The 27,896-nt window shown below is 42.7% G+C and overlaps 2 protein-coding genes across 7 annotated transcripts in view; both read left to right on the top strand.

Annotated features, from left to right (window-relative positions):
- The window catches only part of Slc7a2 (solute carrier family 7 member 2), a 58,091-nt gene extending 45,127 nt beyond the window's left edge, over positions 1-12,964 (top strand). For 4 of the 6 annotated variants that reach the window (XM_048330393.1, XM_048330391.1, XM_048330392.1 and 1 more), the window contains 6 exons: positions 801-940; positions 3,514-3,616; positions 4,949-5,154; positions 6,128-6,294; positions 7,023-7,131; positions 7,979-9,199. In XM_048330393.1, the coding sequence (XP_048186350.1) occupies positions 801-940; positions 3,514-3,616; positions 4,949-5,154; positions 6,128-6,294; positions 7,023-7,131; positions 7,979-8,175 (922 nt within the window). In that variant the 3' untranslated portion in view covers positions 8,176-9,199. Of the gene's footprint in view, positions 1-800; positions 941-1,186; positions 1,324-3,513; positions 3,617-4,948; positions 5,155-6,127; positions 6,295-7,022; positions 7,132-7,978; positions 9,200-11,605 lie in introns of those variants that run through there. The other 2 variants (XR_007208522.1, XM_048330394.1) reach the window with 2 other exon arrangements.
- A 5,415-nt stretch (positions 12,965-18,379) lies between these two features.
- The window catches only part of Pdgfrl (platelet derived growth factor receptor like), a 61,492-nt gene continuing 51,975 nt past the window's right edge, over positions 18,380-27,896 (top strand). The window contains exon 1 of the mRNA XM_048330779.1: positions 18,380-18,460. Within this exon, the coding sequence (XP_048186736.1) occupies positions 18,406-18,460 (55 nt within the window). The 5' untranslated portion in view covers positions 18,380-18,405. The remainder of the gene's footprint in view (positions 18,461-27,896) is intronic.

A 27,896-nucleotide genomic window follows, 5' to 3' on the forward strand; every position in this document is an offset into this window, starting at 1 on the left:
CGAATGGTCATTAGGATATAAGTAGTTTGTAAGTTTTAACTGCCACCTTGTTTTCAGAAGGGGTACATAAAAATTTGCCATTGGCCAGCTTCACCTCAGCTTTATTAGCTAAAGAAACTGGACTTTAAAATATGCTATTTATTTTCTCTTAAGTAGTTATTTCTCACAGCTTACTCATATATAAAAAGATACAGTTAGTGAACACAGTAATTTAAAACGTTTTACAGAAAAATGGTTTTGCTAAACTTCACTCTTACTAATATTTCATTGTGGCCACTTCCCCATTCTAAATTTATAGTAAGTTGATTTCTTAACCTTTTCTCTGCCATGGTTATCTTACAATAGTGGGAATTATTAATAAGTTGATCATCAATCTATGTAACAAAATAATGGCAGTATAAAAATACACTTGTTGAAAAATGAAATAACTGATAAAATTGCTTCCTTTCTTTAATTATGTATTAATTTATGAACTTAATTTACTGACTTATTGCCACTAAAATGTCTTAATGATATTGGTTTGGCTCTTTACAAAGTTTAATTACTGTGTTTTAATTCAGTAATTGAAATGGTGTGTAATATTGTTTTTTCTCTGATAATTCAGTTGGGCAAATATCTGCAATACAATTAATAGTCAGTATTGGCAGGAGTAAAATGTCCATTCATAGTGCATTTTTAAAATAATGTGACTTCACAATCACAGCTCCTGTGTTGAGTTTTATATAATTACTTATTTTGATTCTGGGTGTGATCCTGCATGAATGCGTTTGCCATACTGCATGTCTTTGCTTTTTATTCAGTCTTCTTGGATCCATTTTCCCAATGCCTCGGGTAATCTATGCTATGGCGGAGGATGGGTTGCTTTTCAAATGTCTAGCTCAAATCAATTCCAAAACGAAGACACCAGTAATTGCTACTTTATCATCCGGTGCAGTGGCAGGTGAGAGAGAGTTGACTTTTATTAAGAAAAGGGGGATTTTTTTTTTTTCCATCAAGGACTCTGGGAAAAAAAAGTAACAAGGTAGATGGTTGTCTTTTGTGATTGACATTGTGTGATAACTTCTTTGTGACTGTTTCCTATTGTGAACATTGGTTCTGCATGTGTCCAGTCTTTACCTGTATAGATAGCTTTTTAGGGTACTATTTAAAATAACTCACCTGTGGATTATGAATTTTTCTGTTCTAGTCTTCTGGGCTCTATGTTTCCTTTACCCCGAATTCTGTTTGCCATGGCTCGGGATGGCTTACTGTTTAGATTTCTTGCCAGAGTGAGTAAGAGGCAGTCCCCCGTTGCTGCCACGCTGACTGCTGGGGTCATTGCTGGTAAGCTTTACAAACATAGGCTTCCTCATTGGACTGGAACATTCGGTGTGCATGCATGGGCTTACACAAAGGTTCTGCATGCTCTGCATGTAAGTTAAGAACACAATCATGGAAAAATTATAAGTATTGGCTTTAACATCTGACAATTATGGTGAAGGTAACATACTGAAATTCATTCTTAAATCCTGTGGGATTTTCTATTATAATTATTTGGGCTTCTAGCAAATACATGAAGGGTTGTAATGATTCTTCAATACATACCAGGTATCACTTTTCTGATGATGATTGAGCTCAGGAAATATTACTTGAATAATTATAGTTTAATTTTTGAAGTACTAATTTGGAACTAACAACTCTAGAATTTTTAAATAGCTAAACTTGACCCATTCTTATCCAATATGAAATTTTTTGTAACGAGATAACTTATAATGTCATGACCATGATGCTCAGAGTGGTGGGCATCTTTCCTTATTGGGCACTGCAGGTATCTCAGACATAGACTTAGATCCTCTCAAGCCTTTAGGAACCTAGTCCAAATTGGCTATGTATGTTATAGTTATGAAATCCAGACTGACTGCATTCTGGCATATCTTAACATCTATATGAAGTGCCAGAGATTCTATCAATTTTTAAGAATGGTCTTAAAAGGTACTGCTATAGAAAGCAAGCAAAGGAAAGAGCTTAGCAAGCTTTGTCCATTCACAAAAAGACCCAGTCTTCACATAGAAATTCAAACCAAAATGCTAATTTTGTTGAGGCTTTAAGATGGTAGGAAATTAATTTAGAAAGTACTTCAATTAAATAAGAAATGGAATTCTTTTCAAGGCGAGAAAATATTTGCTTAAACATCCTTACTTTGCAGACATTTTCTAATAAGCCTAACACTCAATGAGATGTGTCTTGGAGGGTTAAACAACTTGTTTTCTCTTACTTATATTTCTGTCCCCATAAGATGAAGATTGTACCAGATGATCTAAAACTCATATTATTATTTCAGTGTATTGTGACATCAAAAATAGCTCATATCATAAATATGATATGAATAACATATTTAATCCCTAGAGCCCTTTCCTTTTTCCAGTTAAAAAATTCCCAGTAGGGCTGGGAATATGGCCTAGTGGCAAGAGTGCTTGCCCCGTATACATGAAGCCCTGGGTTCAAATCCCCAGCACCACATATGTAGAAAATGGCCAGAAGTGGCGTTGTGGCTCAAGTGGCAGAGTGCTAGCCTTGAGCAAAAAGAAGCCAGGGACAGTGCTCAGGCCCAAGCCCCAGGACTGGCAAAAATAAATAAATAAGTAAATAAATAAAAAATAAAATTCCCAGTGATATTCTACTTTGCATTCAGAGATTTTAGAAGGTTATAAATAATTTAACCTTCTCCTTCATTGAAGAATGGTGTCATTTCACAGCATAAGAAGATTGAAATTGATAATTAAAAAAATAATTAAATAGAATACTTTTAAATGTTCCTTTTATTTATTTATTTTTACTCTCACACTTTCTTTTAAATGGAGGTGAGATAGCTTATCTAAATAATTGATCCTTTTTCTTCTCCTACATACCTTATTTGACTTCATAATGTTTACAAAGCATCCAAAGTTTCAATAATTTAATATAAAATCTGTGAGACTCTTATCTCCAAATAACCACCAAAAGGCTGGAAGTGGACCAGTGGCTCAAATGGTAGAGCACTAATCTTAAGCACAAAAGCTTAGGGACAGCCCCAACACAAGCATAAAAAAGATTTGAGTGGTATGTGATTATCACAATGTAAATGAAAATTAAAATGATTATATGCCTTCTGTAATAAAAACTGAAACTTTTTATGATTTCAGAAAGTGAGCAGCCACAGTTTTCTAACATTTTCTTCTAAAACATCAAAGGATAGTATTTTGTCAAGTCACATTTTTATTCTTTGGCCAGATATGTTTTAAGCAATCAAAATAGATGTATTTTGTGCTTGCTAGAAAGCAAAAGGTTTTGGGAATCTTGCTAGCAGTTATACAACTTAAAGAATAGCTTAAAAACTTAGGAGAGATATTCTTTGTATAATATAATTTGTCGTTGGTACCAAAACTGAAAATGTGAGTCAGTTGTCTCTGACTTGGAAGTGATTAATTCTGGTCTATAAGATATTTTCAGAGGCCCTTGGCTTTATTTATTTTTTTTCCTTTTCCCCCTCAAAAGCTGTGATGGCATTTCTTTTCGACCTGAAGGCACTGGTGGACATGATGTCTATAGGAACCCTCATGGCTTATTCTCTGGTTGCAGCCTGCGTGCTCATCCTTCGGTGAGTTGCCAGTGGTTCTGAAGAGGAGGGGTGGGCCAAGTGAGGCACAGGAAATAAAGAAAAGAAGGCTCGCCATCCTTCCTTTCAAGGAGCTAGCAGTGTCAGCAAGGTGAGAGGCCCTACGCATTAAAAAACACCCATATGAAGTATAAGAAGAAGATAGGGCCTTTAGCAAAAAAAAAAAAAAAAAGCATAATTTAATCATTACTGATTACCCCAATTTGTGAGTAACAATTTTTATAATACATAGAGAATTAAGATACTATACCATATATCCCAGTATTTTAGTACTAAGCCTTTACCCTGAAGATGAAATGAAAGAGACACACACAGATATAAGAATCTTTGTGGAATTAATTAGAGAAATAGTTATCTATTTAGGATAGTAGTTTATTTATTTAGGAGAATACTAAGAGAAATATTTAGTTCTTTCTGCAACAAATAAAATTATATTCATACAGATAAATATGCCCATTTCAGGATATAAAACTATAGGTAGCATTTTGAGCTTATTTAAATATCATAAACTTTTATAAATAACACACTTTTATAAAGAAGAAACATCTATGCATACATATACACATCTGGGTGAAATATTACCATAATGTGAATAGTGTTGAATTCTGAGAAGTGGTGTTATGGGGGATTTTAGTTTCCTTCTGTGTTCTTTTGTGTGAACCTGTTTCTTTATATGGAAGGAAAGTGTTACTTTGTAAAATAAGCAATAGCTTCTCAGTAGAAGCCGCCACAGTTGGGGAGATTGGAGTAGATAGTAGAGGGTAAAGCAAGCTGATGTAATAGTGCACCAGCTGGAAGAATTCCTGTAAGCTAAAGAGGAGGAATGCCGTGTGTGTGGGAAAGAGGTAGCAGAATGACTTGATGAATCTTGTCTGCATTGAGCTGGAAGAATTGGGCTAGAAGTCTGAGGGAAAGGAGGCAGGAAAGCAGGCTATGGTGAAGCTGTTGAATCCCAACCCAGAGAGAGAGGATGTTATTCTGTAGCTGATGGTTAACCAGTGTGTCTGTACCACCTTCGGGACTTGCATTTTCTTTGAGGGCATAGATAGTTTCAGAAATAATCATCCTATTTCATAGTTGCCTCACCTTAAAATTTAATAGGTGGTAGTTTTTAACTTTAGATTTTTTTAATGTAACTTTCTAGTCAAGTGGTAGAGCAGCTACAGATGGTTTATAGAAAAGGGTTGTCACCTGGCTCGGCATACTTTGGGACTAGAACTGTAAGATTGGACACAGTGTGATGTTGTAGCATGCCTGTTTCATTTGGGCCAAGAGCTTACATGGAAATAAGACATAGATTTTTATTTGCCCTAGGTACCAGCCTGGTTTATGTTATGAGCAACCTAAATACTCCCCTGAAAAAGAAGGCCCGGGACCATGTGACAGTGCAGCTTCAAAAAGTGACTCCCAGGTCACCATGCTGCAAGATCAGGGCTTCCACCTGAGAGCCCTCCTCAACCCCTCAGCCCTGCCTACGCCACAGTCAGCTTCACTCGTGAGCTTTCTGGTGGGATTTCTGGGTAAGTCTTCTTTGCTGTGGATATTTGAAAGACCCAACAGATGTGTGTAGGTGGAGCCAGTTTAATGTCAACAGAAGAAGACAAAAAGCCCCTACAATATGCTAGCGGGAAACCCAGATCATAACTAGACTTATGCCTACAGACACAATAATAGTTCAGATCATGTTTATACTATTGAGACAAATTTATCATATCTTGATCATTGGAGAAGAAAGGAAGAACTTCTCAACAATAAGATGAAGCAGAAGTACAAATTGGTATGCTTTGTTAGTTGTTAAGATGCTCTCTTTATGAAAGAATTGAGTTAGGTGCACCTGGTACTGGAACCCGATGGGATTGGGAAATACATAGGAAACCCTTCTTTGCTCATCAAAGAGAATATATCCAGGACATTTATAGAGCACCATCTGTGTGCCAGCCGTTCTTCTGGGGACATGGGACATTAAGACGGTTGGTGGTTGCCTTCAAGGAGTTTTATGGTATAATGTTTTATGGTAAGCTGTGGAAGGGCACTTTTCTCTGAGAGCAGGAAGGTGGCCCTCAACTACAAAGGAAGTGTGATGTCATTGCCTAAAATATGGAGACAAGGTGAAGATCATATAATGTTTGTCCTCATTAGCAATTGGTATTTTAAATAAACAGACTTGCCATTTCTCATTTGAAGAACAACAGGAGTTTTCCACTTCCAACAATGTCCTGTCAGCCTGTTTGATAGTTTGAGAGTGGCAGGTGAGAACCCAGAGACACGATGCAGTGAGAGCAGGTGTGGGGTGGTTGACATCTAAAAACACAGGAAGTGTTTATTAAGTCAGTGGAATGGGCTGTCTCTTCATAATGAAAACAAAAGACAAAGAGTTCAGTTTTAGCAAAATAGGTATGAACTAGAACTTGTTTCATGCTAGCCCATTAGAGCTGAGGAAGCCGAGGGAAGTGTGTGTGGTGACTCTGACTTCTGTACCTCCTGCCTTCGCAGCATTTCTCGTGTTGGGCCTGAGTATTCTGACCACTTATGGAGTCCAGGCGATTGCCCGGCTAGAGGCCTGGAGTCTTGTTCTTCTCGTACTACTGCTTGTTCTCTGTATCACCATCGTCCTCATGCTTTGGAGGCAGCCACAGAATCAGCAAAAAGTAGCCTTCATGGTAAACAGAATGAAAATTAGAAATCTAAATACTGTATACATAATATAATATATATATGTGTATATATGTATATAGTTCTGTGTGTTAGTTTTCTGAGATGTTCTTTAAGAGAGAGACCCTAACAGTGTTAACCAATGAATAAGACTGTGAAAACGTTGACAGCTTCCTTTTGACCACCATATTCTAGGAGCAGTCCCTGCTGTGCCCCAAATTCAGACCCCAATACCTCAAAACAGAAAAGGAAAGAAAGGAACCATGGAAGGATGGAGACTGGGAAAGAGAATGAATTTGAATACTTCTCCACTAATCCCCCTTCCACTAGCAGTTAAACTGTCCTGTTGCCCTGTCCCATGAGAACTAACAGCCGGCCAGTGCTTCCTGACAGTATATATCTGTATAGGATATATCTATGATCTAGATTTCCAGAAGTATCTCATTATTATCTGAACTAGATGAGCAAATCCTAGATTAATTGAACCCCAAGCTCAACTGTATCCTGGTACTCACAGGTTCAATGCATCTGTTGCTTCTTGAGCATCAACAAATAATTTGAGTTATATTCTCCTACCAAGCAGTTTCTAGAAGAATGGTATTATTCAAGTTGTCCTTTTTGTGAGATACAAGATAATTGATGCAATATGGTATTATGTATGTGAAAAATTCCTGCCCTCTTGGGGAAATATACATTCAGATGATGAATGTGTTCAAAATGTGTTTTCCCTCCTCAGGTTCCATGTTTACCATTTTTGCCAGCATTGAGCATCCTGGTGAACGTTTACCTGATGGTCCAGCTAAGTGCAGATACCTGGGTCAGGTTCAGCATTTGGATGGCACTTGGTAGGTCTTTTAATGCATTTAACTTTCTCTTCCTATTTCTGGAAATAAAGGCTTTTTTTCCCCCCAGTTTCTATCACAGTTTATATTACATGTAAACACTTTTCTAGATGTTTTAGATACCTTTTTTTTTTTGAATTTTTTTGTTTTTTTTAATCCAACCCAGGATCTTACACTGAGCTCCATCTCCCAGCTTCTAAGCTACCATTTTTAATTCAAATCTCCCAGTAACCTTTGGAGAACCACACAGGTTCTGTTTTCTCACAGGTGAGGAATGAAGTGCCCAGAGAAAAGTCATTTCCTGTAAACTCAAAATTTTCACCTAGTTCTGCATGAAATAAAGCTAACTTAACATGGCAAAATGACTATGACAATTAATTATCGTCTGAGATAACTATCTTCTTAAAACATTGTCTCCTGGCTTCCCAGTGAGCCGGACTGTTAGTGACAGTTGCTTTGCACAGTTGCTTTTTGTCCTCTCCTAGTGATAATGACAGGTAGAAATCAGGTCCCTGTCCCCTTCATTAACATAGACTATGCTTTTCAAAATACCTCACCTTGATTCTGATAATGCACCACTTGTGTAGGACATGCATGTCACTTGGTTTGACTTTGGTAACGTAAGATTTTTTTTCCTATTAAATTCTGTATCAGCTGGCCACTGGTGGCTCATGCCTATAATCCTAGCTACTCAAGAGACTTGAGATTTGAGGATCACAGTTCAAAGCCAGTCCAGGTAGGGAAGTCTATAAGGCTTGTATCTCTAGTTAGCCAACCAAAAGAAAAAGAAAATCTTGTTTCAAATAGTTTCTTATTTTCTGACAAGAATTTTTCCCCCCTCTCTACAAAGGTTTCCTGATTTATTTTGCTTATGGCATTAGACACAGCCTGGAAGGTAACCCAAGTGATGAAGATGATGATGACGATGCTTATGTAGACAACATTAATGCAGCAACAGAAGAAAAGTCTGCCATTCGAGCAAGTGACCACCACCAACGAAATCTCAGTTTACCTTTCATATTTCATGAAAAGACAAGCGAATGCTAATGCGTGCAAGAACCGATCTGATCTAGTCTTACATTGCCCACGCTGAGTGAACTCTGAGAGGAGGTTGTCATCAGGGTTCATTGTCAGTGGGTTGCTGCATGCATAGTTCACCCTAATTTATACTTTTTTGTTTGGACCACATGTCCTTAGATGGTGAATTATATGCCCAGGGGAACCTCCCAGTTCTCCCTCAGTGATAAATATCCCCAAATAGTATGAAAGAGAGAGAGAGAGAGAGAGAGAGAGAGAGTATGCGTATGCTTGGGAACTTGAATGTTACAAAGCTAGTTGTTTTACTATTATTGTGTAACCTTATTCCAGTGTTGTCATAATGGGTGGCATGTGCTGCACATATTAAAATAGAAGGAAATCACTGAATGGAAAAGTGTTCTGCATATGTCCTGTGTGACTGGACAATGGTTGCTTTTCTCTATTAGGCTCACTTGCCTTTTAATTTTGACAAGCCAGAAATGTAGTCATCCATCATGGGATCTGTAATTTGTCAAGGGTGAGAGGAAGGAAGTAGAAATGAGCCTTTCTTTAAGTTATAAATGCCAGCAGTGGCCTTAGTATATCTTTTCCTCTATTGGACATGACTGTTTACTAAAACTTAGCCAGTAGGAGCATTTGTTTCTCCTGTACTACAACGGAGTAGAGGTCACCTGTACTCTACCCTATAGCACCCCTGGTAACTAACTCTTGTCTACGAGACTAACAGCCTCTGCTGCTGTGAGTTCTACGGCTCCCTTTTCCAGCCAGTGACTGAAGAGGAGTACTGGGATTTCCTAGGACCCTGCGGCTGGCTATCTAGAGTGCCAAGGTGGTTCCTATGATCCAAAAGCAAGTGTAGATGGTTGTGACATTGATATACTTGAAAAGTTAGACATATTCTTGGACAAGGAGACACTAGATTTCACGTTAAAAAAAAAAGTCAGGCCAGGTGTTGGTGGCTTATGCCTATAATCCTAGGTACTGAGATCTGAGGATCAAAATTCAAAGCAAGTCTGGGCAGGAAAGTCCATGAGACTCCAACAGATTACCAAAACGGCTGGAAGTGGAACTATGGCTCACATAGTAGAGTGCTAGCCATGAGCAAAAAGAAGTCAGGGACAGTGCTCAGGCCCTGAGTTCAAGCTCCAGAACTGGCAAAAAAAAAAAAAAAGAATCCAAACAAAAAGAAGCTCAGGAGCAGCACCCAGGCCCTGAGTTCAATCAAGCACAGGACTGGCAAAAAAAAAAAAAAAAAGTTATTTATAATAAGCCAGTAGAATCTCACAACTTGCACAACTGGTAGAATGAATCATACTTTTTCCATTACTTAACACTTAAGCACAAGTTAGCTTTTTTAACCTCACCACACAGAATTCACTCCTTTGTGTCTGTATTTTGCCTTATTCTAGATGTGAAGGGATGAAGTAGCAAATTCTACCTTCATAACATGCAGAAGAGGAAAAGATGGAGGAATGTATGGGAAAATTCCTTATTCAAATAATAAAGTGCCAAATTAATATTAATATTAATAAATTGGCCCAAGTATATAGGGTTACCTCACCCTTATGACATTTAGCACTTTTTACTTTATTTGCTTCTAAATGACCACACTTGTCTATTAATAAAAGCTCTGATACTCTATAATATTGCATGACTGAGTAGAAAAATACTTTGCTTAAGAACATTATTACTTCAAGCTAATATAATTAAATCAAATTAAAGCTATAGAAATAGTAACATTTATATGTGACTATGTTTTTATATATAGATCCTCTGCTATGTTTTACTTCAGAGTGTTTTCTGATGGTGGATTATTTGTCTTTCGTCTGTTTGGCCCCTCATGAGTTAATTTTTGTACAAATAAATGATTAGATGACACTGGAGGCTAGCTAGATACATGTGGGTGACACTCCCAGAATTGCATGGTGAATGTCACCAAACATGCAGGTTGACCTGTATGATCCAAAGGCAAAGAAAACATGTGTTCTCTGGCAGTTCTTCTAAACAATTATTTATCTTCTTGGTGCCACTAAAAAGCAAGTTGCAATTGTTTTTGTAACTAAGTATCAAAAAAAAAAATAGGCAGAAAGCCAGAGTCTCTGGCTACTGGTAGAGTAGCATCCCTAACATAGAGCTCATTTCTGACATTCCATGATTCCAGGGTGCACATGGTAAAATCTGAAGCCCAAAATTCTCTTATCTGATTGCATGTTTCACTGGAAAAGAGGTGTTGAGTAAGCCAGGGGTGGTATATTTGTATAAGGACTGTGAGCATGATCATAAATCCTTAGTTACAGCAGTACACTGAGAATCCCTTTTGTCTATAATCAATCTAGAATAGGCTATTCACATGAGAAATGTGAGCAATATTTAAAACTTTTCTTGTAACAAAATCAAGAAGTTTACTTAGAATGTGATAGTTAAAACTGTTGTGCCTACTGTGTCCAGTTAGGAGCAGAGTGTAGTTAAATATTTTTTACCAATGCTTCACAAACATAAATATCTATGGAGAAAGGCTCTGTCAGTGATCATGCCTTAGTTTCTGTATCAACTCAAAACAGATGTGTGTTTGTATGTATATAAGCACATTTACATATATGTTATGGGTGAGTGTATATTTTGTGTGTGCCAGTGTGTATCTTTAGATGTCAATGTATAAGTAAATTGGCTTTGGTTGTTATATTGTTATGTGAATGAAAACCCACTGTTGTGGAAAAAATTAATATTTTATATGGGTAGATATGTTAGGTTTTAAACTATTTTAAAATATACAACAATTTTATATTTTCTGTAGAGTCTGTAAAGAAGTATTTATCATGTTTCTAATATTAAATCACTGAACTCTAATATATTGAAATAGGTGCTTTGTAATCTGAATGGAGTAAGGGTAGGAACCTTGGGATATTCCTGTTGACTTGTTTCTGTTGTACCTCTTTGTGAACACCTGTCCTGAGGTGTGCTTATTAGTAAAAGCCAGTATTATTTCAGCTCTTTTCCCCCTTTTTGTTCCTATATTTGAATTTATAACCCTTTGAACAAAATATTGTTTTTACTTTTTTTTAGGTTCACCAAAATGTTTTATATAGATTTGATTATCCATCAAATGTAGAATCCTCTCCAAATAAATTAATGAAACCCCTTAGAATGATGTATAAAAATATTACAGTGGAACCCCTTTGTACAATTAATGTATTCTGATTAAAAAAAAAAGAAGCAGGAAGCACCCATGGCTCACATGTGTAATCCTAGCTACTCAAAAGGCTGAGACCTGAGGATCATGGCTCAAAGCCGGTCTAAGCAGAAAAGACTCTTGTCTCCAACTAGTTAACCATCAAAAATCTGAAAGTAGAACTGTGGTTCAAGTAGTAAAGCACCATAACTCTAAGAGAAAAAGCTAAAAGACGTCATCCAGGGCCTGTGTCCAAGCCCCAGTACAGAGTGTGCGCCAGAATTTTTTTAATGTATATACACTCTTTTAGTTATGATTGAATAAAAAGCTTATAGTACTTTTCTTTTTTGACACGAGTCAGTTTCCATGCAAGGTTCTTGTAATAGCATTCTCTGAAGAAGAATTTGTGAATTACCATATAAAGGCAATGCCAACCTTACATTTATGGAGATAGCTATGTACACTCAAGCCTAAAATCTATTTAGAAAAACTTAGTAGAGCCTTTAATATTTACTAAAATATGGATCGTTACATTTCCCTCAAGGTAAACACAATCAACAAAACTAAAACTAAAATGTAACTTTATATATGTATCAGTTGATATATAAAACTAATATTGAAACTAACATTGATATATTACCAACCCCAGTTGATAGAAAATACCTGTTCCCAAATTACTTTCCTTTTAAAGGATAAGAATTTATCTGCTTTCAATTTTAATGAGATTTTTTTACTTCTTGAAAAAGTATTAGCGAAAATATTCTTCAAGTCCTGCTTGTTTTTAGGTAGTTGATTTAAAAGAAATTTTCAGTAAGAACTGAAGTGGAATTCATTCTTACCAAACTATTTTCTAAAATGATTTGAATACTTAGAAAAGAAAGAAAAGTAATTGCCCTCCACTACTCATAGTGACTAATGGTGACTTCTATTAAAGCAGTGTTATAAGTAAATGCTTTGTTATCATTTTTTAAATCATGTCATATTCCAAAATTACAAAACAGATAATGAGTAGCACTAAGATTCCAGCTCTCTATCACTTTCAAAGTTACTCAGTGATGACTCCTGAAATATTCAAGTAACAGACTTAAAATAAAAACTTCCCAGGACAATAGTGGCTCACACCTATAATCCTGACTGCTCAGGAAGCTGAGATCTAAGGATCATGGTTCAAAACCAGCTGGGGCAAGAAAGTTCGTGAAACTTGTAATCTCCAGCAAACTAGCAAAAGGCAGGAAGGGGAGCTGTGGCTCAAGTGGTAGGTCACTAGCTTTGAGCAAAAGAAGCTCAGGAATAGCACCCAAGTCCTGAATTTAAGACCCAGGGCCAGCACAAATAAATAAATTTTCTTTTGGACTTTAAAAGATGAAGTTAGAGGTACATCATGAACTATTAAACTTCACATAATTGGTGTGGTGATTTGGGGTGGGATGAGGGAAGTTGACTATCCTTTTTTGCTAATGCCAAACAGTTCCTTTTTCTATATATTATCTACTTCATGAAATTCTCTTACATTTTCTTATGTATCAAGGGGAAAATGCTGACATTTCTATAGTAAATAGTGGCAGCAATGATAATTTTTTGTCATATAGATGTGAAAATATTATCTTTGTATTTAGCTGATTTTTTCTTTTTTTGGCCAGTCCTGGGGCTTGAACTCAGGGCCTGAGCACTGTCCCTGGCTTCTTTTTGCTCAAGGCTAGCACTCGGCCACTTGAGCCATGGTGTGCCACTTCTGACTGTTTTCTATACATGTGGTGCTGGGGAATCGAACCCAGAGCTTCATGTATACGAGGCAAGCACTCTTGCCACTAGGCCATATTCCCAGCCTGATTTTTTTCTTATATAATTATATTTAAACACTTAAAAATAGCTTTCTGGTTTCTTGATTTTGTGAGGTGTCATGTGTTACTGTAGTTGTTGGTTTGGACTTTGGTTTTTCTAGTATTTGTCATTGTTTATCAGTTTAGTCTATTGATTTCAGATGAATTTTGTTATGGCTACATTTACTTAGTAGTCAGGCACTGGTGGCTCATACCTATAATCCTTGCTACTCTGGAAGCTGAGATCTGAGAATCATAGTTCATTCAAAGCAAGCCTGGGCAGAAAAGTCTGTCAGACTCTTGTCTCTACCCAGCAAAAAGCCAGAAATGGAGCTGTGGCACAAGTGGTAGAGCACTAACCTTGAGCAAAAAAGCTAAGTGAGAGTATAAGGCCCTGAGTTCAAACCCCAGTAGTAACACACACACACACACACACACACACACACACACACACGGCAACACTACATCCAGGGAGCACTCTACTTGGCTATTATTCATTATGGATGAAGCCACTGCCTCAGTTGCTGAGCGATAAAGAACCTGCTCTGACCACTGACAGTGGATATCATGACTAGCACCCCAGTCTGGTTCCAGAGTCAGGCAGCTTACAACACTGAGCACCCCATCTTTACCCATTGGTGTATTCTTAAAATGCTGGGCTAGGGTATGAAGTAAAACCTTCCAATGAAAGTGAGGTCATCTGGAGTTCCTAAATCTCCACTCCACACAACCCATGAGTATGTCGACATGAGAAGGGCCAAGGAACATCTCCAGCTATGGAAAGGCGGCTGCTTCTTAGAAGCCACACAGTAGGGCCTGCTTGCTTCATTTCCTCTGTAGGGATAGGAAGCCTCAAGCCACAAACTGTGGCTATGACACAGCTGGAAACAAGCTTTGTGTTGCCAATAGGGTGGATTTCTTCAGTCTACACTCGCTTGTCCACTAGCAATGCCCCCATTATTTGATTACTTTGCTTGTTATTATTCACCTAATAAGAATGGTTGACAGGGCCTAAGCCCTACAGAAATTCTGTGTCTGTAACAGCCGGCACATACATTGGATATATACAAATATAAAGAGTTTTTAGTAGATAATGTTTTAATGGTAATCAATGTTCCCTTTTATAAAGTTGGGTTCTTTTGGGGCTGAGAATATGGCCTAGTGGCCAGAGTGCTTGCCTTGTACATGAAGCCCTGGGTTTGATTCCTCAGTACCACATATGTAGAAAAGGCCAGAGGTGGCGCTGTGGCTCAAGTGGTAGAGTGCTAGCCTTGAGCAAAAAGAAGCCAGGGACAGTGCTCAAGCCCTGAGTCCAAGCCCCAGGACTGGCCAAAAACAAAAACAAAAGAAAGTTGGGTTCTTTTTTAGAATTTGTAATAAAATATATAGATGCTTTAATTGTAAAATATGCTTTGTAATGTAACCCTGTATTTTTAAATAAACTTTAATATGACATGATTCCATGTGTGTATGTGTGTGTATATGTGTACCTCGCAAACCAAAAGCACACGTCATACTTACATGGCTTTTTAAAAAAAATTAAGGATGTTTAAAATTCATAAATCTAACATAATCTCCATGAAAATAACAATATTATACCCATTTGGCAGCCTAGGACTTCTGTATGATTACCACATCCTGTGAGGTAGAAGAGGTGTCATCACACCTCTTCAGACCTGTCTTGTGTTACATAAAAACCATGTTGTCTCTGAGGCATGCTGTCCAAGACAGTACAGCTGAGCTCTAGCACTTCGGTCGCATTGAGCAGTCCACTCACCTTGACATTGCTCTGAGCTATCAGAGCTCATCAGTCAGTGTTCAGCACACCAAACCACAGCCTATTCAGTAGTTTGCTTTTCTGTCACTGAAACAAAATACCTAAGAAAATAAAGCTTGAAGCTTAATTCAGGCAAGATTTATTTCAGGCCTACGGTTTCAGAAATGTGGGTCCCTGGTCACTTGGCTCTGTGTTTCTGGGCCTGTGGGAAGGAAGTACATCAAGCAGAAGGGCATGGACAGGGATAGCTGTTCTGCTTGTCAGGAAAGAGAGAACGTGAGGAGAAAATGAGAAGAGGAGAGAGAGGGGATGGTAGGCCCTCTGCAGGACACTGGTAGCTCACATCTATAATCCTAGCTACCCAGGCTGAGAATCAGGACATGGTTCCAAGCCAACCACAGGCAGGAAAGTAATGGACACCTTCTCCAAAATAACCAGAAGAAAATCTAGGCTAGAGAAATGGTTCAAGTGGTAGAGCACTAACGGAGCAAACAAGCTGAGCAACAACAAGACTCTGAATTCAAACATTGGTTAAGGGCAAAAAGAAAAACAAGATAATGTCCCCTTCAAAAACACACCCTCAGGGGCTGGGGATATGGCCCTAGTGGCAAGAGTGCTTGTCTCGTATACATGAGGCCCTGGGTTCAATTCCCCAGCCACATATATAGAAAATGGCCAGAAGTGGCGCTGTGGCTCAAGTGGCAGAGTGCTAGCCTTGAGCAAAAAGAAGCCAGGGACAGTGCTCAGGCCCTGAGTTCAAGCCCCAGGACTGGCCAAAAAAAAACCAAAAAAACACCAAAAAAAAAAAAAAAACACACACACACACCCTCAGTGATCACTCCCTCCAGTCCTGCCCCACCCCCTAACAGCCACTTCAGCTTTGGGTTGATCCACTGATAATGGTGGTTAGCCTTCTCAAAAATCCAGTCACCTCTCAGTAGCACAACTAGCTAGGGATGAAGCCTCTGACTCATAACGCCTTGTGGCCATTTTATATCCAAACAACTTATAATAGTTGCTAATTAGTTGTGTAATACTCTAATACTCTACAATATGGTGAAAACACTCATTTTCTCAGTGTGACCAATACCTTCCAACTACAACTTTTTTTAGCCAAAGAGAAGGAATTAGCTAAAAGGACTTTTTTTTTGTCAGTCCTGGGCCTTGGACTCAGGGCCTGAGCACTGTCCCTGGCTTCTTTTTGCTCAAGGCTACCACTCTGCCGCTTGAGCCGCAGCACCACTTCTGGCCATTTTTTGTATATGTGGTGCTGAGGAATCGAACCCGGGGCCTCAGGTATACGAGGCAAGCACTCTTGCCACTACGCTATACTCCCAGCCCCCTGAAAGGACTTTTTTAACATGATCCTAAAGTTACGCATCTCTTGAAATCACTTAATTACAGAGTTTCTTTGTATAGCTAGTTTATTCTTGTTGATTCTAGCAAAGTGGAGGGAGGGCAATAACACTTCAATGCCAATTTAGCCAGCACTGAAAAACAAGGTACAGTAGCAAAGCGTCTGCTTGTTGGGTTGATTGGGTTTGCCCAGCTCTGGATGCCTAGCGCCCTCTGAAGGGTGAGATCTCCCATCAGATCTGCCGTATGTGCAGCCCAGAGCCTTTCGAATCAGAACCACAACCTTCTTAGTTGACTTTGTTTCGGTTTGGTACCAGGCTTGGTTTCTGAATGGACTCTTCCTCATGAGCTCAGGAGATTCTCCTGTTTCAGCCTTCTTAGGAGAGACAAGAAGTGCACCCCTCAGGCCTCACTCCGTGATGTTTGGTAAGGCCCTCCTTGGGCTAAGGGCTCAAAATAAGTTAGCTAAAGGGTTCTGAGCCGTGGTTTGGAAAGATGCCGCCGCAGCTCCAAAGTCCTCAGCGGCACTGGAAGACGGCCTCGGCGAATGCCCGTCAAACACAGAAAGATCAATGAAAGACCGACGGAGCCCGGCGGGCGCGCGGGGCCGGGCGCCCGCCGCCGTCACGCCGGGGATCGAGCGGCTCCTCGGGCCCTCGCGCCGCCCGCCGCCGCCGCGCCGCCCTTCACCCCGGGGCCGCGGGCGCCCGCGCTAGGCGGAATCCTGGGCCAAGCGCCCTTGGCTGGGGCCCGATAAAGGGCGTCAGTGGACGCCTGTCCAAAGGAGTGCTCACATTTACCTTTGACTCTTACCACTGAGTCTGGGTGCCGGTCCTGGGGCTGAAACTCCGAGCCCGGGCGCTGTCCCGAGCGCTCCCACTTGAACCACAGCCCCAGTTGGGCTTTTGGCTGGGTACTTTTCTGCCCAGCAGAGCGTAGCTAGCTTCCAGCCTGCAGCCTCACGTCCGTCTTGGGCGTGGACAGGAGTTCCGGCAGGGCCCGGTGGCGACCCGCGAGGCTTCGCGGGGGTGGGCCGCCGAGCGGCCGGGGCTTCGGCCCACGTTCACTTTAAGAGTTCGTGACAGTGTTGGCTATCGGCCTCCCCCGGCCGCTTTCACGGCAACCACCCGCTTCTGCCCACTCCCGCCAGGCACGGAACACACGGGGCATCCCATCTTCCCACAGTGAAAACGCCCCACGTCGGAAAACGGCCCTGCGTGACTCCGGGCCTGACGACAAGGGGCGCCGCGCCGCGCCTCTCCACCAGGGGGCAGGGGAGAGCGCAGCACGCGGGGCCCGCCTAAAATGCGAGCTGTTCCTCCGACGTGGTGCTCCCCCGCCCCACCCTTCCGCCCCCACCTCCTGAAATGGAACCTCCGGCCAAGGCGGCCCCTCCTCAGCCCCGCCCCGCTTCTCCTCAGCCCCGCCCCCCGCCGCGCCCCTCCTCAGCCCCGCCCCCGCCGTGCTCCGCCCCTCCTCAGCCCCGCCCCCCGCCGCGCTCCGCCCCCCTCCGCCGTGCCCCGCCCCTCCTCAGCCCCGCCCCGCTTCTCCTCAGCCCCGCCCCCCGCCGCGCTCCGCCCCTCCTCAGCCCCGTCCCCGCCGCGCTCCGCCCCGCCCCCGCCGCGCTCCGCCCCTCCTCAGCCCCGTCCCCGCCGCGCTCCGCCCCGCCCCCGCCGCGCTCCGCCCCTCCTCAGCCCCGCCCCGCTTCTCAGCCCCGCCCCCCGCCGCGCTCCGCCCCTCCTCAGCCCCGCCCCGCTTCTCCTCAGCCCCGCCCCCCGCCGCGCTCCGCCCCTCCTCAGCCCCGCCCCCGCTCTCCTCAGCCCCGCCCCCGCCGCGCTCCGCCCCTCCTCAGCCCCGCCCCCGCCGCGCTCCGCCCCTCCTCAGCCCCGCCCCCGCCTCGCTCCGCCCCTCCTCAGCCCCGCCCCGCCTCCTCAGCCCCGCCCCCGCCTCGCTCCGCCCCTCCTCAGCCCCGCCCCCCGCCGCGCTCCGCCCCTCCTCAGCCCCGCCCCCGCCGCGCCGCGCTCCGCCCCTCCTCAGCCCCGCCCCCGCCGCGCTCCGCCACGCCCCGCCCCGCCGCGGCGCCCGCGCGCCCTCGCCCCGCGCTGCCCGGCTCCGAGATGAAGGTCTGGCTCCTGCTCGGGCTGTTGGCCGTGCACCAGGCTCTGGAGGATGGTGAGTGACCCTGGCTGGGAAATGGCCTGGCTGGCGCCAGCGTTAGCCTCCGACCCCGTCCCCGCGGCCGTCCAGCCAGCCTTGCCTCCGTCGGCCGCGGCCTCGGGCTGGTCTCCTCGTGGGTCTCCCTCCCGTGGTTCCCCGCCGGGAGCCCGCCTGGGCCGCTCCGCGCTCCCCCGGAAGGCCCGGCGCCCCTCGTCGCCCGCACCCCGACAGCCCCCCAAGCAGGACAGTGCAGAGTGCAGCCTTCCTCCTCTCCCCCTCCCCCCCCACAGGCCCGGGTCTGTGGGACCCCCGCCCCCCCCCCGCCGCGGTCCTCAGCGGCGCGTCCTGCGTGCTCAGAACCCCGCCGCAGTCCCGCTCGGGACGCTTTGCTGTTCGAGCCCTGCGTGCGTGCGTGCGTGCGTGCGTGCGCGTGCGTGCACGTGCGCGCGCGCATTTTTCAATAGGTGGTCTAGGTAAAGTATGGACGTGTGTGTGTACAGTACCGTCGTCTCGTTGTTACCTATAAGCCACCTGTGTGTGTAAGATGTTGGCGTACTGCGGTTATCTCCTTGGTCGGTGCACTCCATGAACGGTTTGACGGGTGTTATGTGCACAGTACGTCTTCCATCAAGTTTCATCCGGCAACTTCTCTTGAAATTCTTCTGCTACAGCCACAAAGTTGCTTTGCTTTGGTTGAAAACAAGTTTTCGCTCTTACGTAACCTCTGGCCCGAGCCAGCTCAACCTGGCTCACTTTGTATCCACTCCTCCCTCCTGTTTCCTCTCGGTCCTAGGAAACAGCCATCCTTTGCCAAAAATACCCTACTCAGCACTGTGGAGGCCAAAGTGGCCGTGCGACTCGAGGCTGAGGGTGAGGATCCTCTAACCCAGAGTCCTGTTTAAGCCCTGTTGCACGGGAAGCAACATTTATTCGGCCCAAAAAGAAGCCAGCGTGAGTTCAGTTTGTAAAATGCAATGTTAAAGGTGCTTCTGGCAGGTCCTTATATGTGTGCCAGCATGACGGAAATGAGGTATTTGGTATCATTTTTTGAGTAGCACAGGGATGGCCAGGCAGAATAATTCCAAATGGCCCGTCCATTCACTTGTTTATGCCCAGCCAGTCTGGAGGCCTGAGAAATGGCTCCAGCCAACATATACTCAAGATTATGTGTTATTAAAATCACTTGCCTACATAAATTAGCATCTGTTTAAATAAAATACAATTCAAATAAACAACATTTAGGAGATTAGAGAAAACTGAATATAGATTGAAGGTTTTGTCAGAAATAATGGATGAAGTGTGAGATAATAATAGCACTTTAGTTTTTTAAAGTACATACACATGTCTGGGAATATGGCCTAGCGGTAGAATGCTTGCCTCCCAGACATGAAGCCCTGGGTTTGATTCCCCAGCACCACATATACAGAAAATGGCCAGAAGTGGCTCAAGTGGCAGAGTGCTAACCTTGAGCCAAAAGAAGCCTAGGACAGTGCTCAGGCCCTGAGTCCAAGACCCAGGACTGGCAAAAAATAAATAAATAAAATAAAGTACATAATACGTTGTATAAGCTATGAATAAAATGTTACACATATACTTGGAAAAGTTAGTCTGCTTCATTAAATTATATGGCAGTTTTCCCAACCCTATCACCATTTGTTGGTGTGTATGTGTGTGTTTTTCATTTTGTGTGGGGCCAGGAACAACCAGTAAGAGTGGATTATACAGAAAGCCCTTTTACATGGCAGTCTCTGATTGGCAGGTTGGGAGAAGCCTATACAAGTATGCCATCAACTGAACCAACCCCAGAACAAAACCTGCAGACAGGAGGCCATGACTTAACTCTGCTTTTAGTTTTGGTGTCCACATCTGGCTGAGCGCCTTCTAAATGGAAAAGACTTCTGTGTAGATGGTATGAGGATGGCTCCCAGTCCTAACCCAGGGAAGTTTGCCTGGCCCATTCTAAAATCATCACTTTTTAGAAATAGCATTTCCTTGCATGAAGAAGGGGGTTGGAAGGGCATATATACCAACCATGGCAAAACAACAACAACAAAACTGGGGCATGAGATAGTTTACAAACAGGCCAAGGTTCCAATTTGATTCGGATTTTCTCTGGACTCTGATATGTCTACAGTGCTGCCATGTACTCATCCACGTGTAAGATCCACAGGCACTTAGCCACTTTCAATACTCCTGCCTATTTCTAGTCAATGCCAGGAGCAAATGATGAGGCATCAGTATTGTTTTTTAATGTATTATCTTTAAGCAGTGGTACAAACGGATTACCATTCAACATAACAGTTTACAGTATAATTCATCTTCATCAAGATTATGTGAATTACTAAAACCATCTGTCTACATAAATTAGCATCTGTTTAAATGAAATACGATTCATATCAACAACGTTTAGTAGAGGATTAGAAAAAGCTCATTCTCCCCTATCCCTTCCAACCCCGCCTTCGATTTTCAGTTTCCTAGGATATGCATTGAATATTATGCCTGCATTCTCCCCCCCCTTCTTTTCATTCATAAATCCTTCTCCCCTCCACCTTCCCCAGCCCACACCTTTCAAGTACTAGTATCCTGGATAAGTATTAAGTTGTTACTGCTATTTTGTTGAGTTATTGGATTCATGCTAAGTTGATCTTCAGTAACTTTAACATTGTCTGTTTTACATCTTTTATGAAAGAGTTGTCTTTCCAAGAAGAGCAAACAGATTTATTATGGTATGAGGCCAATATAGCCAGACCTCTGAAAAGATAAACAGAGAAATATACTTTGGATCTCAATTTATTCCTTGGAGAAACAAAGAAAAGGGAAAATTAGTCCAGAAACAATTTTAATAAATAATTATAATATTCTTCTTGCTTACAAAGGTAAATAGTGAATATTTCAAACCCTTTAAGGTTTGGCCTAGAAATTTGACATGCAAAAATTCTTATGTAATTCTTGGGCTGGGAATGTGGCCTAGTGGTAAAGTGCTTGCCTCATATACATCTCATACACATGAAGCCCTGTGTTCAATTCCTCAGCACCACATATATAGAAAAAGCTGGAAGGCTGTGGCTTAAGTGGTAGAGTGCTAGCCTTGAGCAAAAAAAAAAAGCAGTAGCAGCCATGGACAGTGCTCAGGCCCTTAGTTCAAGCCCCAGGACTGGCAAATATATCTGTATCTATATATACATATATTTCTTATATAATTAAATAAAGTGAGTATTACTTCAGTAATCAAAGTTTGAATGAGGGGAAAGAGCAAGCAATCAGAGGGGTGAGAAAAGTCCTAAGAAATATTAAAAATTTCCCGGGACAAGATAATAAGGCATTGTCTTCCTCGTGCTGACAAGGATGAATAATGGACAACAAATAAAAGTATAATTTCAGGAAGTGATAAATGTTATAAAGAACCATTCATCAGAGGGTGTTATTAGTTCCTTAAAGCAGCTATATCAGAATATGTGTTGAGCAGCCCTTATCTGGGAGCAGAAGTACTTCAGATTTTGTATTCTAGAATATTTGGATAGATGGATGATAGATAGACAGACAGATAGATACTGAAAAAGTTAGAATCTATTCAAAGTGGTTGGCATAAGCACCACCATGTTAAGGATGGCCACTTTTTTTTTTTTTTACAAGAAGTTATTTTAGTTAAGCCTCATCCTGTTATAAGAATTGCTTTTCTAAGGGCTGAAAGCATGGCTCAGGTGGTAGAGTGCCAGCTGAGGAAGAATTGTTTTTCTGGACCTGCTTTGGCCAGGTGTCCCAGATTTGGCTGATTGCACATGTAAACTTTTAACTCTTAACTAGCCAATCACACAAGATCTGGAATCTGTCCAGCTCGCTTGTTTATTTGGCTTCCTGGCAGTGGGACTTGCTTTTGAAGAAGAGCTTGCCTAACCAAGTTTCTTTTGAGTTGGTGTGCCTAATTCTTACAAGACACCCCAATATACTGACATGTCCAACATTTTGAGTGATTTCCACAATCTTCTTTGTCATCTTAGGAGTCTCTCTTTAGAAGGAGAGGTGTCCTTCTGCCCAGGGCTATGCTAAACCTTCATTCCCTCAAGGCTGATAGCAGACCTACAATCAAAATGCAAGGTAACAGCAACCAAGTAGGCACCCCCAAAACTGGGTAACTTCATGCATGAGCTTAGGCAGGAAAAACCAGGCTATAAGTACTGGCTTGGTTGGTGGATTTGGGTGGGGGGAGTTGAGTATATGAGGGGGTTCCTACACAAGGAGTGAGAGCAAAAAGAATATTGGATGTGGAAGAAGCCAGAAACTTCTCCAGGGGCGGTAAGTACTAAAAGGGTTCACAAGAAATACCTCTAATGTGTGTGTGGGACGGGCGGGAGAGGGACCAGACCGGGTGCATAGGAAAACAGTTCTTGAGACCTGCTGAAAATGTGGAATTAGAGTCTAGAATGAGGGAAACGAAGAGCAATGAAGCTACAGAGTCCCTTAGACACCCTTCTGGTAGTCCATAGGGGAGAATGTCGAGGGAACTGTGTGAGCATAACTCTACGTTGCTAGTTTTCACTATTTTTTTTTTTTTTTGGCCAGTCCTGGGGCTTGAACTCAGGGCCTGAGCACTGTCCCTGGCTTCTTTTTGCTCCAGGTTAGCACTCTGCCACTTGAGCCACAGCGCCCCTTCTGGCCGTTTTCTGTATATGTGGTGCTGGGGAATCGAACCCAGGGCCTCATGTATATGAGACAAGCTCTCTTGCCACTAGGCCATATCCCCAGCCCCACTATTTATTTTATTTATTTATTTATTTTGGCCAGTCCTGGGCCTTGGACTCAGGGCCTGAGCACTGTCCCTGGCTTCTTCCCGCTCAAGGCTAGCACTCTGCCACTTGAGCCACAGCGCCGCTTCTGGCCGTTTTCTGTATATGTGGTGCTGGGGAATCAAACCTAGGGCCTCGTGTATCCGAGGCAGGCACTCTTGCCACTAGGCTATATCCCCAGCCCACTATTTTTTTTTTTTAACCTGAGACTTGAACTTGGGGCCTGGGTGCTATTCCTGAGCTACTTTTGCTCAAAGCTATCTCTGTACCACTTGAGTCACAGTGCCTTTTTCCAAGTATTTTATTGGAGATAAGAGTCTCACAGACTTGCCTGCCTGGACTGGCTTTGAACCTCAGTCCTCAGATCTCAGCCCCATGGAGTAGCTGGGATGACAGGCATGAGCCACCGGTGCCCAGCCAGTTTTCACTTTTGAACTCAGTTTTTATACATGCTTTAAAACTTATGGTACACATGTGGGTGTAAGCATCTTTGGCGTGGTCTTTCTCTTAATACATTAACGTTGTTATCACTTTTAGAAGATGGTTACCGAATTCAGGAATTCATTCTGGCTCAGAAGAGGGAAATGGATGATTTTAAACAAGGTTTAGAAATTTGGTTATTTCATTGCATGGTTCTTAATAAATGTCTTTAATGGCTATTGCATAGAAAAACAGTTTAAGGTTGTTTTTCTTCCTCCATAGAAGATTTTCTTTTCAAAAGGAAAAAAAAACCCAAAATGTTATCAACCATTAAAGGTTATGTAAGTCATTTCAGAATACAAATTTTAAAAAAGGAAAAATCAGCAAGGAGGAAAGATATGGGAAGGTATGGGGAGTTAAGTAACAGGCTGGTGAAGGTAACTCCTGGCCACAAAGGGCTGGGGGGAAAAACGGAAGGGAGATGATCTAGTACCCCGGCTGATTACCAAAATCCAGCTGAATCCTATTTAGATTGACCAGATCAAGGTCAGACTGCCCTAATGAGGGAGGAGGTAACAAACAGTACAAGAAATGTACCCAAGGCCTAACATATGAAACTGTAACCTCTCTCTACATCACTTTGACAATAAGGAAAAAAGAAAAATGTGATAAATCTTTTGTGGACAGAAATAAAACGGTAGAAGCCACCTGACCATGGTTGAGTCAGGCAGACTACTTAGTAATTGATAGCTCAAATCAGCTAACTATTAAAAGTAAGGTTTGATCAACAGCAAAGGAGATACTGTCCACAGGAGCTTATTATCATTCAAGTCCTGGAAAACTTAATGTTGCCTGAAAAACTGTGTGCTGGGTCTCTCCTCGACTTCGCTTTCTCTCAGGTTGTGAGGCTTTGGGTAGGGAAGAATAGACTAGCTCTAGATGTGCTACCTGAGAAGGGAGAAGTCTGTGTAGTGATTGTAGGTTGATGCTGTACTCTCATCTCCAACAATGCTGCCACTGACGCAGTCCCAGCACATTCTAAAGGCTTTGCAAGGACCACCCTGGCAAAGGAGTTAGCTGAACACTTAGAATACATGTTTACCTAGCATGGTAGAATGATGGCTTAGAAAATGGAGAGGAATCATGGTGTCTATATTTGCCTCCTTAGTAATTGCTTTTGGAGTAATGACTGTGGTTGGCTGGTTGGTTGTATTTCTAGCAAAGACATCTTGTTCAGAGACTGATCAAAACTGCCCTCACCAAACACCTTGTTTCCTGTCATAGTAGTATCCTCCTGTTGGATACTGCTGAACAGGAAAGTCAGTGCAGACTAGATTTGAAGACAAGAATATGAAATGAGAGGGCAGGATTGTAGAAGGCAGAATCTTTTCTGTCAGCGTGGTTGCTTGACATTAGCACTGCTGTTATAAGGCCAGTTGCTATCTTACAAGAAGCTATTTTAGTTAAGCCACATCCCTTTAGGAGAATTGCTTTTCTAAGGGCTGAAGGCATGGCTCAGGTGGTAGAGTGCCAGTTGACAAAGAATTATTCTTCTTGTTCTGCTTTTAGTCAAGGATCCTGAATCTGGTTGATTGATTGTTCAGGTAAATGTTAACCCCTTTCAATATAGCTAATCACACAAGATTGTGAGCCTTACTTCTTACTAATCAAAACAAAGGGCAGAAATGTGTTAGGGGTAAAATCTGGGCAGACTGCCTTCCCAGCATGCTTGCTTTACTTGGCTTTTTGTCAGAAGCATGCCCTTTGCAGAAGTAAGCTTTGCCTTGTTGACTTCCTTTGGAGTTGCTCTCATTTCTATGTAACATCCCCAAATCACAAGCGATATCTTAAAACTACAACTCAAATCTCAACAAAAAACTCATAATATTTTGTCCTGTTATAAGGTCAGATGTGGAATTTTCTACTTGTGGCATCATGTTGGTATTCAAAAAGAGTTTGATTAGGGATTTCAGATTATGCCTGCTCAATCCATACCATGAGCTGAGTCACCTAAAACAATAGAGAATTTTTTTTCTGTGCTGATTCTAGAAGCTAGATACCTAAAATCAACAGTCAGTAAGGCCTGGCTGCTTCTGAGACCTGGATCTTTCTGTGCCTCTTCCTACCTCCTGGTAGCATGGGGCATCATCTCTGGTGGCATGGGGCATTGTCTGGGAGCCTTTGGCTTGCAGCTGCATCACTCCAGTCTTTGCTCTGCTGTGACATGGCTGTCTTCACTCCATGTGTCTGTCTTCATATAGCATTTTCTTCTTGGCGTGTTCCTTCTAAGGGCAGCGGGCCTAGTGGGTGAGAGGCTGTCTCACCTAATGACTTTATCTTAACATGGTTTGTTGTGCCAAGTCACGAGACGACCACCAAGAAGGCCACCGAGACTCAGACATTCCGAAATGCAAAAGCAAGGCAAGGCTTTATTCAAGCGAGCTGCAACTCGGGCCTCGTCCTACCCACCGACACAGCAGAGGTTAGGAGGGAGCCTCGAGCTATGATTACACAGGGCTTATAAAGGCAAAGAACAAAGTTACAGCCATCAGGTGTTCAAGCAAGCAAGATTAGGACACAGGTACAAATCTGATTGGCTCAGGGCTCGAGGCATTCTAGGGGTGGTCAGAGTTAAGCATTCCCAGTGGTTAGAGTTCTTGACTGAGTGGGCCCTAATGGGCTTGTCCTGGTTCTGCTCACAGGGCCTGCTTATCTTAGGTTCACGTGGTAAAGTGGGGTTCGCATGGTAAAGTGGGGCCTGACTTCAAAGTCTGGTACTTCATTTCCTCCTTTTTCTCTTTGGTACCTTGGGAGCCAATCATGGCTCCATTCTGTCCATTTCAATGGTTTGCATGTCTAGGGGATGAAATAGAGATAAGGCATGGGCTAGTAGGGCCCAAAGTAGTAACCAAAAACAACTCTGGTCCCTTGGTTTTAAGGGGGGGCTGATGGGTAAAGATCATCCATTTTCTGTAGCTTCTTCAAGCTGACTCAGGGGCGTTGACCTTACCTAGCCAGGAACCTATAGCCTTAGTCTACTTCACCAAGGGACTGCAGGATTACTGCAAACTGAAAATTAACTTTTAGCTATACAGACTTACCATTAGCTGTATAGTGTTTAGTATCCAAATGTAAGCAACAAAATAATACATAAACTTCTCAGCTGTGCTCTAAGGGTCGGGTGGCTATACCCGTATTCCTGAGCAAGCCCAAAACTACCTAAAATAAGGGGGTCACCTCCCTTTGGAGTGAGCTGCCAAAATAACATCAACATTAGCCTGGGTAGCAAGGAAAGAAGGCAAAAAGAAAATTATAACAATATTCAGTCTAACTTTCTTTTCTTGAGGTGAAGGCGAAGCGGCTGAGTCGGGTGCCTGGAGACCTCCCATGTTCCACCACGGTAGTCGTCGTCCAGGGCAAAGGGTCAGCTAGCCTGGCGTGGGAGCAATGGACCCAAGTGGAATGCCGTCTAGGGTCCCTTCCATCATGGTTCTAAGGATTTGAGGTTATACCTTCGGACGAACACCCAGTCCCCTGGTCTGAACAAATGGGGATTAAGGACAGAAGTAGGATCATATAATGCCTTAAGTTGGGGTCACATATTCTTGTGCACGAGCTGCAAATAATCAAGTTTACACAAAAATTCAGCATCATCCAAATCAGCAAGCAATTCAGTCTGAAGGCTAGGGGTAATGGGCGGGGGGTACCTGTACATTATTTCAGAAAGAGTAAAGCCAAGCTGATAGGGAGAATTTCTTACTCTAAGCAGAGCAAAAGGAAGGAGTGACACCCAGTCTGCGCCAGTCTCTAAGGCCAATTTAGTTAAGGTCTCTTTTAGAGTCCGATTCATTCTCTTTACCTGTCCTGAACTCTGGGTTCTATAAGCACAAGGCAATTTCCAAGCTGTCCCCAGTGCAGCGGCTATTCCCTGACTTACTTTTGAGATGAAGGCCGGTCCGTTGTCCGACCCAATGGTGGATGGGAAGCTATACCTGGGTAGGATTTCTTCCAGGATCTTCTTAGCCACTACATTCGCAGTCTCATGCTGTGTTGGATAGGCTTCCACCCATCCTGAAAAGGTGTCTACAAAAACTAGCAAATATTTGTATCCAAATTCTCCAAGTTTTAATTTCTGTGAAATCTAGTTCCCAATATACAGCTGGCCTATCCCCACGGAAGCGAGCTCCTTTAATAACTTGTTGATTGGGGGCATTGGTGAGCTGACAGGCCTTGCAATTTTTAACAAT

The sequence above is a fragment of the Perognathus longimembris genome, chromosome 21, assembly GCF_023159225.1.
Source record: "Perognathus longimembris pacificus isolate PPM17 chromosome 21, ASM2315922v1, whole genome shotgun sequence".
Taxonomy (NCBI): domain Eukaryota; kingdom Metazoa; phylum Chordata; class Mammalia; order Rodentia; family Heteromyidae; genus Perognathus; species Perognathus longimembris.